Source organism: Octodon degus, unplaced genomic scaffold (genome assembly GCF_000260255.1).
Source record: "Octodon degus isolate 3935 unplaced genomic scaffold, OctDeg1.0 scaffold00019, whole genome shotgun sequence".
NCBI classification, from domain to species: domain Eukaryota; kingdom Metazoa; phylum Chordata; class Mammalia; order Rodentia; family Octodontidae; genus Octodon; species Octodon degus.
The window spans coordinates 7,246,787-7,256,652 of NW_004524595.1; the positions used below are offsets into that span (position 1 = coordinate 7,246,787).

Consider the following 9,866-nt stretch of genomic DNA (forward strand, 5'->3'; position numbering starts at 1 on the left):
TTTTTTTTTTTCTAGGTTATTTGCCTTTAGTTTGTTTAAAGCTATTTTAAACTTGGTTTCTTAATCATAAGATATTAGAGAGAAATCTAAATTCATGCTTGTGGAGTTGGGTTGAGCATAAGTTACATAAAAGCCATAAAATATTGTCCCAAAGCCTTGGGGAGCAGGAGCCTCCCGCCAGCCCAGGTCTGTGATCATGCAGGCCATGCAGAATCCACACGCCCACAGCGCTGGGACAGTGACCCTGGGGAAGAGATGCACCAGAAGTGTGGGAACTACACGCTACAAGGAGGAAGGCTCAGGCGGCCCCTCCCCCGCAAATTCACTGCAGTGCAGTGTGTCAGGGTTTTGCTGATTTTGGAAGATGCACTCATCTGCCCTGGTGGTTGGTCACTGTGCAGGGATGTGACCTGAAGGTATCCTGAGAAGCCTGCCTGCCCTGAGCACAAATAGCCTCCTTCTGACCCCTTGCCGTACAGCTAAAATACCCTAAAAAGGGGTTCCTGTGGGTCCACATATCTACCCATTCTCCCCCCTTTCAAAAGCAAATTCTCCTTGGAAGGTATATCTGACCATTCACACCTCACTGCGGTTATGTCAGCTCAGGAAAGTTATAAAAGTTTGGAAAGAAAAGAAAGGGCTCCTCTGGACTAGAAGGGGCTGCTTCTTCCAGAGGCCATCTGGATACCCAAAGGCACTCAGAGGAAGGGTCAGAAAAGGGAACGGTGCAGAGCGCAGCAAGTGGCCTTTTTCACACTTTGCCTGGCTCTGAGCTTGCTGCACTCAGGGACAGGCAGGTGGCACTCAGGGAAAACTGAAGCCCAGAACCTAAAGGGGTCTCCATTGTCTCTCCCTAAGCTTTAAGCGAGGCCAGAGAGCATCGGTGTCCCACTTTTCCAGAGCATGAAGAAATCACTTGAATAGTAGGCGCTAATTCCCTCTCCTCCACTGGAACATCCAAAAGGCGGGCTTCTGAGCCTCCAAGGGTCACTTGCCAGACTTGTCCCTCACCTTGCGTCCCCAGCCCAGCTGGGAGCATGGTCCTTGGAGGTGCCGTTGACAGGCCTCACAGCCCTGCACTGCCTCCCCTCTTGAGTCTTCTAGAATTAGACCAGTGGTGGAGAGCCTATGGCAGGCGTGCCATAGCTGGTAGTTTGTTACTATTGAAAGCTCCAAAAGATTTGCCATCACTGAACTAGACTATCTTTTTTTCTGCCTTCCTTCAACCCAAAAGTTGTAGAAACTCCTTAGAGTCCTTAGAAGAAAAAAATACACAGAGAACCCAACTAACTCAGAGAAACATTCAGAAGACAGAGAACCACCCACAAGTCCCCTCTGAACAATGGAGAGATGCTATAGAAGAACACAATTTGTCCCACCCGTGCTTGGAACTGGAGGCAGAACTAGCCCCTTTCCACCCCCAAGCCTGTTCCCCCTTCACCTTTACAACCCCACCTGGCTTGTCCCTAGCTACAAAAGGCTCAATGTTCAGCAACAATAGAAAGAAAGAGCAGACAACCGGAGGGCCAGCTAGAATGGAAGAGACTCCTACAACCCGAGGGTGAGGTACGCACTGATGGGGAGGACAGCGCCATCTCCAGCTCTCACCTCTCCCTTCCCAGGGTAGTTTGCCTTGGTTCTTGCCTGGCCCAACCAAGTCTCCAGCTGGTTGCCTCCTCTGGGGATGCTGGATGTGCCCCGAGTTGCAGCTTAGTGGAAGCCCTTCACCCACCACACAAGAAGAACTCCCCCCACCCCTTCCCTCTAGAGACAACCCCACGATCTCCATCCCTGGCTGACAAAAGAGTCGGGCACAGATGAGATGCTCGTGGCCCCAGAGGGGCAGGTGGCTGGATCTTCCTCAGGGAAGGCGAGGCGGAGGCAGGAGGGCCATGAAGTTCCGGAGGGACCTGGAGGCTTCGCCTTTACTTAGCTGGGGAGGAGGCAACTGTCAGAGATCCCAGCTAGATTTTCAGAGGCAGGGGTGGGCATGAGGGTTAGCCCTTCCCTCAGACCCCATCCCTGCGAGAAGCTTCATTTCCAGGAGCTCAGTATACACACAGGTCAGGAAACTTCATCTCGTAGACGGGTATGGAGTGGTTCTGTGGTTGGCCGTAGGCAGCGGTGATGGTTCCTGACGGGCTTGGTGGGGGCCTGGGGAAAGATATGGAGAAGACTCTACATGAGGTGGCAATTCAGGGGTCCCCTCTCTGTGCAACTAAACATAACAACTGATTTGGGTTTCTCTTTGTCTGGCACTGGAGACCTGGTCATCCCTCAGGCTCCCCGATTCTTAGGTTGCTCCAAGAATCTACAGCTCAGTCTAAGTTCTCTGCAGGGTGCACTGGGACACAGCTGCTTTCAAATGAAGCACCTGCCTGGGATACGAGCAACCCTGGCTCTTTCCAGGCCTCTTCGATCACCATTTTTCTTGTATAGGAGAGCTGGTTGCTGACCCCAGCCCTGGGGAAAGGTGGGGATCTCCTGCTCAGGGCTGCTACTCACCGTATGGTGATTTCAAAGATCTGGTTGAGTCTGCTCTGTAGCAGTGATGCCTAGACGCAAACAGAGGGACAGTGAGTTGGGGCTCCCCAGTACCCTACAGGAAGAATCATAAGTCATCCATCCAGGGACACTGGCAGTGCGAGGCAGTGGCGGCCACAGGAAGACTCCGGTGTGAACTTTTCCCAGCACTTGTCTGCTGGACCCTGACTGTGGATATAGGTCAGGCCAGCCATCTGTTGAAGGCTGGGTGGGGACAGGACAAAGGACCAGAAAAACCAGGCAAGACTTTGACAGCAATTCCAGAGTTTCAAGACCTTTGCCCCACAATTCTGGATGGGATCAGGGGATTTTGCTACTGCAGGTTCTTTCCCAACTCTTATGTGTTCACTGAGTGGGCTTCAACTCCTGGTTCATGAAATAGGCAGAGTCTGCCTCTTAAAATGCGGTGAGAAATTTGTAGGCTAATATAGGTTGGAAAATCTATTTTCTTTTTTTTGGCGAAACCGGGGATTGAACTCAGGCCCTTACGCTTGCCAGGGAGGCGCTTATTCCACTGAGCCATCTCCCTGGCCCCTGGAAAATCTATTTTCTATACACATATAAAATATATGATTAGGGGCCGGGGAGATGGCTCAGTAGAATAAACGCTTCCCTGGCAAGCGCAAGGGCCTGAGTTCAATCCCCGGTTCCGCCAAAAAATAAATAAATAAAATAAAATAAAATAAAATAAAATATATGATTAAATAAGTACACATAAAAGCCCAGTGTGGTAGTACACACCTATAATCCTAGCACTACAGAGACTAAGACAGGAGGATTTTCATGAGTCTGAGGCCGGCTGAGGAGATCACCTACGAGACACTGGGTCTGACCCCAGCCATGGGGAAAGGTGGGGATTACCCTCTTTAGTACCGAGGGTAATTTGAGCCTGAACTACATAACAAGACCTGTCTCAAAAAAAAAAAAACAACCAAAAAAGTAAACATAAAATGGCATGCATTTGTATTGACATCAAGCATTATTTGCAGGCTTGGAATACTGTGGTCATGTCACATTGTTTCTCAACAGGATGGCACAGTGGCTAAGGAATCCTGGCCTGTGGTCAGTGTCACGGTCAGGCCCGGGGGGCCATCCCTACTTGTCTGGCTCCTTCACTTACAGATCTCTCTTCTGAAGCCCTGCTAGATGCCCTGCCAGAATAGGGCCGTGCTCCAAGTGCTGCCCATCTCTCCTCTGCCACTTGTCCTCCCACTGCGCTATAATGGGATCATACCAACACAAGCTCGCCAAGTTAGGAGGATAAAATAAGCTGGTAAGTGAAAGGAGCCCTGGTGAGTGGTGAATGCCGTTTGATTGGACAGTGTGGTGCTGGGGCTCCCGAGGCCAGGATGTCTCTCATCTGAAAACTGTGATCTGAAGAATGTTCAGTGAACACACAAGGCTTTGGGTTCACAGGGAACAATCTAGGGTGTTGGGACAATAGAGTTTTCTAGGGCCAGTGATATAGCTCAGTGGCATAAGCATCTGTTTAGCAAGCACAAGGTCCTGAGTTTGATCTCTAGTATTGAAAAAAAAACCAAAACAGTTTTCTGTCCTGGATGCTAAGCCCTAATTTCTAGAGGACAATAAACAAGGAAGGTCTGGCTTAGACTCAGATCTGCTCTGGGCCCACATCTGGTCTGTCTGGCTTGGCCTGTAAATGCTCCACTCACCCGGGCCCCACAGTGGGCTGCGATCTCCTCGAAGGGCGCCTTCTGGAATTTCTCTACCACCTGTCGCCGCCGCTCACGCTCCTGCTCCTCCACAGCTACACTGTCCACTGTGACAGGAACACCAAGAGCTGGTTGAGCACTCAGGTCCTGCCCTCTGAGGAGGACAAGGAGGGACTCAAGAGGCAGAGAGGTGAGTGATCTTTTCATAGTGCTCTGTCCCCTGCTAAGCATAAGGGACAGTGGTGTCCCAGAGAGGCAAGACTTCCTTTTGGTTCTGCCTGAGGCTCAGCTCTCTTTGATTTTCAGAACAAGCTGGGCTTTTAGAGTGCTAAGCAGCAGAGTTGCTGCTAGGACTCTTAAACAGAAAGTCCTGGAATAGTTGGTGCTTTTAGTATAGAGGGTAATTTGAAAGGGGACATCAACAATAGAAAAAGCCAGATGACCAGCAAAGTCAACACAGCCACCATAGTGGAGCAGTCTGAGGCAATTTAGCTTAAGGTTTTATATGTGCCACTTGGTATCCCAAATGAGACAGTACCCTCCAAAAAAGTGTGTGGGTATTGTGGGGCACGTAGTCAGATATGTTTGCTACGTTCATTTTCAGAAGACAAGCCAGCCAGGCACAGTGGCACATATCTGTCTTCTCAGCACTCTGGGAGGCCCTGGATTTAATCCCCAGTGAAAAAAGGAAGGGGAAAAAAAAAAAGGCAAGCAGTGGGTAGGAATAGTCAGAAAGTGCACCACTCTCGATAGCCTCAGTTGACTACTTTTAGAGGCAGCTGCCATCAATAGAAATAGGACCGCCTAAAGGGGGTATATAGGGCGACATGAGTGACCACCATGAGGAGAGTGGGGGTTCAGCTGCAGCTCTGGTGGCTGCACTGACTCTGGAGGAAGCCAAGGCCTGTGCCCTAGGCCCTCCGCTGAGTCACACCAGGAAGAGCAGCAGATCAGGAGCCCTCGCCTCCCACCTGAGTCCCTGGGGCACTCACCAATGGCCTTCTTCAGTGTCTCATAGGTGATCTCCTCAGCCGGCACACGCTGCAGGGGAGAGGACAGATGTGCTCAGAGGAGGAGGAGGAGAGGCAGCGGGCCTCTCCCCAGGTCTCCCACCTGCCCTGAGAAGCATGGAGGAGGCCAGCCAGGTGCAGGTGGGCAGGCCTCTCGTGTGACTTCTCTGGTGTGACCTCGGAAAGGAGCTTCAAGACTCACCCCAGAGAACTCACTGCCTGTCACAGCAAGCGTGTGGCAGCAGAATACCATGTAATCTTTAAAAAGTCATCAGAGATCAACAAAAACTACTTGGAACAAGAGAAGGAGGCAGTTGGTAAATGCGATGCCAACTCCAAGACTGCACTAGGAGTTATTAATTTGCTGCTGAGGTGATCTGAGGATTTATTAGAGCTAAGAAATGCATGACGAGGGCTGGGGAGATAGCTTGGCGGTCTAAGCACCTGCCTGGCAAGTGCAAGGACCTGAGTTTGATCCCTGGTACTGTATGTGGTGCTGGCCCCAGGACCCTGGGTATGCCATGCTGGCCTTGAAACTGGGTATGGTGGTACATGCCTATAATCCCAGTGCTAGGGAGGCTGAGACAGGAGGATCACTATTAGTTTGAACTGTGTAGGGAGACCTTGTATAAAAATAAATAAAAACTTATAAAAATTTAATAAGAAATGCATGATGGACAGACATTGTGGAGCCCTCCATTGCTGAGGCCAGTGCCAGTAGCTGGGCTGCAGGGTCTCATTCTTTTCATTTTCAGGGTCTGTGAAAGGTAAGGTATAAGAGAACCCATAGAAGGGCGCTCTGACGACAGGACCTGAGGTCCGAAGTGGACTGAGTTTCAGCACTTCCCACTGAACTCACGATGGGCTCACACTCCATCACTTAAACATAACGGGAAAAAGTAGACATAGGAGAAAATGACTTCACTAACACACAGTTCAGTGAGGGACACAGCTCAGGTTGGTGGCTCCCTTAGAAACAACAGTGCAGATGCAGGGCCACTGGAGCAATGAACACTCAGGACTTGGTGATAGGACTCTGTCAGCAGAGGAACTGCTGTGCCAAGCCCTGCTCTGTTCTGAGGATTCATCCACTCAGGCATGGGCAGTGCAGCCAACATCAGATACTCATGCGCAAATCGCTGGGGGGCCATATGGTGCAACAATCACTGGGCAAGAGCAGGAGAGAGAAGCGTATGACAGAAACAGAACTAGAGCTAGGCACAGGAGGATGCAGCTAGAAGATCAAAGGAGCCAGAGAAGATCCCGCATGGCCTCCAGGGGTTAGGTGGCCTTGCCTGTGGCAGGATAAGCATTTCTCCTCCTCTTTCAGCTTCCCTTAACTCATCACTTCTGAGAGTCTCTTTCCTAACTCTCAGGCCAGGAGAATCCTCTCTGCAGGGAGACAGCTGGCAGCTTCCCCTGAGGCCTGATACAATGGAGCTTCCTGGTCTCTGAGAGCTGGGAGCTCCCTGGAGGCCCCTGGTTCTACCTCCTCACCTCACTTGTTCAATTAGCCTAAGCCACAGCTTCCTGCCATCCAGCTGGGGGTCTACTCCATTAAATGAACTGGTCAAGGGTATGGTTGGAATGAGGCTTGATCCTGGCCCCCAAAGACTTCTGCCCTCTGATCATATCTGGGGAAAGACTCGCTGGCAAAGCTGTGGTCTAGGTTGGATCAGCCTTAACGCGTGTAAGCACTTGGGAGTGCCAGTGTCCCCCAGCCCAAGCCCCATGCAGGCCTTGCTGTCTCCGCCTTACCCTTTGCTCTGTTGACTTCCATGGGGGCAGTAACCATAAAGAAAAGCTGTGCTCAACACCTCCTGACTGCTTTTCCTCTCCTCTCATCACTCCCTTTTCTTTCTCACTTAGGGCAGTAACTTTGGTATTTGCACTGTGCTTTCTTACTCTTGGGTACATGTGCCTCATTTGCTGAGGTGGACAAATGAAATAATAGTAGATATCACAGTTAACTTATATGGAAATTAGATATTCATGGGCTGCCAGAAGGGGTGGAAGGAAGAAGGATCTTTAAGGTACAGCTCTGGCTTTCTCTTTAAAAAGAATCTTGGTTGTCATGGTTGGGTAGCAATGAAGGATGACTAGACGGTGCATGGGACATTTTCAGGCAGTGAAAATACTCTACGTGATACTCTAGCAGTGGGTACATGTCCAAATCCACAGACTGTTAACAGTAAGTGTGAACTCTCAATATAAATGGTGGTCTTTGGGGGACAATAGTGTGTTCCTATAGGTTCCTCCATAATAGCACATGTACCCCTGTGGTGTGGATACTGGTCGTGGGGAGGTTGGTTATGTGTGGGAGGGACTGCATCTTCCTCTCAATTTCTCTGTGAAGTTAAAACTGCTTTCAAGAAATTAAGTATTAACTTTAAAAATAAGTACTTTTGTATCTGAAGAAGCACCATGAACATATCTCTCCTGCTAGGCCTTCTGATTTCCAACAGGCTGCACATGGACCTATTGTGGGCAGGGAATGGTGACCAGCAAACATTTCCAGGGTAATTTTTCTGACATTCTCGTGTAATAACTAACACTTTCAGATGGGATATGAGTGATACATATATGGTGAGAGTCAAGCGGGAAAACATTTCCCTTGAGAAACTAACTTCCATGTAACCTTCAATGTCCTGTGCCTTTAAGAGGCCCTGGAGCATCAGGCTTCCAGAAGCTTCACCAGGACAGGGACAAGGACATTCACCTCTTCCTTCTCTGGGCTGTTCCTGGATTCCACCTCCACCTGCAGGGAAATGGTCTCTCCAATGCTCTTCCTCTTGGATAAGCGATCCTCATCTGGAAAAGAAGAACACAGAAACTGAAATTCCAGCCTTTAGAGAGCCAGGGTCAGGTCCTGGTCCATTTCCCTGTGGCCTCTGCTTGCTATACAACCCCCCTGACCTATTAAACAGTAAGTTTCGAGCTTCCAATGCTTGGGCCTCCTTCACCAAGAAGCTGCTTCTGACCAGAAAGCGTATTTCAACATATGTGCTAGCATCTGTAAACAGCACCAGCAGCTATCCTTGCATGGCATTTACTAAGTACCTTTGCCTTTATACTTTACAGACGTCCACAGTGGAGGAAATGGAAATTCAACGGTGCCCCATGACTTATCTTAAGATTTTTTAGGCTGTCAGTTGCACTGAGTTCTTGAACTGGATTTCTGGTTCTGTAGCCCATGCATGTTCTCTCTAGCACAAAGTACTGCTCCATCCACAGAAGAGCTGGGAAACCAGCATGTCACCATGAATTCCACAGTGTCTTTTCTTTTGATATTTGTACAACACCTAAGGTGCTGTAGGAGGTGATCAAAGGGCTTGGGAATGCTTACATTTTGGCCCTTTCCTGGCCAATGAAAGATCAAAGCAGGCAGGGGACCCCTGGCACAGGGCTCCTACCTGTAAGTTGAGGGATGTAGGGCAGGCAGAGCCGGTCTGAATTGTAGCCACTGCCCCCCAGGACTTCACTGATCTTACTCTGGCGGAAGAGGAACTCAATCACCACACCATCAAGATTTTGGGACAGCCTGGGGAATAAGGGAGAGAAGAGGCAAGGCAGAACTGTGGGTAACTACAATGATTCCTTGACAGCATTCCTATTATGAAAGTTAACATATTCATATGGAAAATGACAAAGAAACTAAAGGAAGACAAAAATCACCCATGATCTCACTTCCAGAGATGATCACATTTACATTTGTGCAGAAAGCTTCAGTCACACACACCCTTCCCCACCGCTCTTCTGTGATCTGTATTTGCCTACTATCTAGAGTGTTTCACACAAAATACTCCTCCAAAACATCACTAATTTTATTTATCAGTTATTTCTTGCACAGATAAGCCATCACCTATAAAGCTGGGCCTTATTGTTGGATACTCTGGTTTTTTTAAACATCTTTTGCATGAGCGCTCCTGTGCTGAAGAACTGTGTTCTAGCCAGTGCTTGGCCAATGCTCCCAGACCTGTATCTCTATGGCGCAACCCCCAGCCTGGCTCTCCATTGCTCACTTGAGCATAGAGCCTCTCTATTGCACAGAGGCCTGAGCCTCCGGGTGTGCAGCCCATTCTGGCCTCAAACTGCCCACCTCCTGCCCAGCAGCCTTGGGAATCCTTGGATGTGTCTCACCTGGGCCTCTCCACAAACACATCCTCAGGGAGCATGTACGGAGCCTCCTTCTTCCTGGTCTCTATCACCTGGAGTTTGGGAGGAATCCAATGATGAGAGCAGGGCCAGGCAGACCCACGGTGCTCAGGACAGGAGACAGAAATTGCTGCTACACAGTCCTGCATCTTGTCCCTCCCATAGGTCTTTTGGAGAGCACACCACAGCCAGGCTTCTCCAATGAGACCCAGACCTAGTGAGGCTCAAAGCAGCTAAAGAGGCCCATGTAGCCTGCTCAAGCTGTACCACAACCAACACACATGTGTCAATGGTGCTTCACTCCTAGGAGACTTTGGATTCTGGCTCTGTGCCTTCTTTTCCTTTCCTTTCCTTTCCTTTCCTTTCCTTTCCTTTCCTTTCCTTTCCTTTCCTTTCCTTTCTCTTTCTTTTCTTTCTTTCTTTCTTTCTTTCTTTCTTTCTTTCTTTCTTTTTTTCTTTCCTCCCTCCCTCCCTCCCTCCCTCC

At 49.5% G+C, this 9,866-nt stretch overlaps 1 protein-coding gene across 5 annotated transcripts in view; it reads right to left on the reverse strand.

Annotated features, from left to right (window-relative positions):
- Efr3b (EFR3 homolog B) overlaps positions 1-9,866 on the reverse strand; it is a 103,291-nt gene continuing 93,425 nt past the window's right edge. For 4 of the 5 annotated variants that reach the window (XM_023711036.1, XM_023711034.1, XM_023711037.1 and 1 more), the window contains exons 17-23: positions 9,368-9,435; positions 8,641-8,768; positions 7,947-8,038; positions 5,210-5,258; positions 4,218-4,324; positions 2,506-2,555; positions 1-2,154 (exon numbers count right to left, since the gene is read on the reverse strand). In XM_023711036.1, coding sequence (XP_023566804.1) covers positions 2,049-2,154; positions 2,506-2,555; positions 4,218-4,324; positions 5,210-5,258; positions 7,947-8,038; positions 8,641-8,768; positions 9,368-9,435 — 600 coding nt within the window. In that variant the 3' untranslated portion in view covers positions 1-2,048. The remainder of the gene's footprint in view (positions 2,155-2,505; positions 2,556-4,217; positions 4,325-5,209; positions 5,259-7,946; positions 8,039-8,640; positions 8,769-9,367; positions 9,436-9,866) is intronic. The other variant, XM_023711035.1, reaches the window with a different exon arrangement.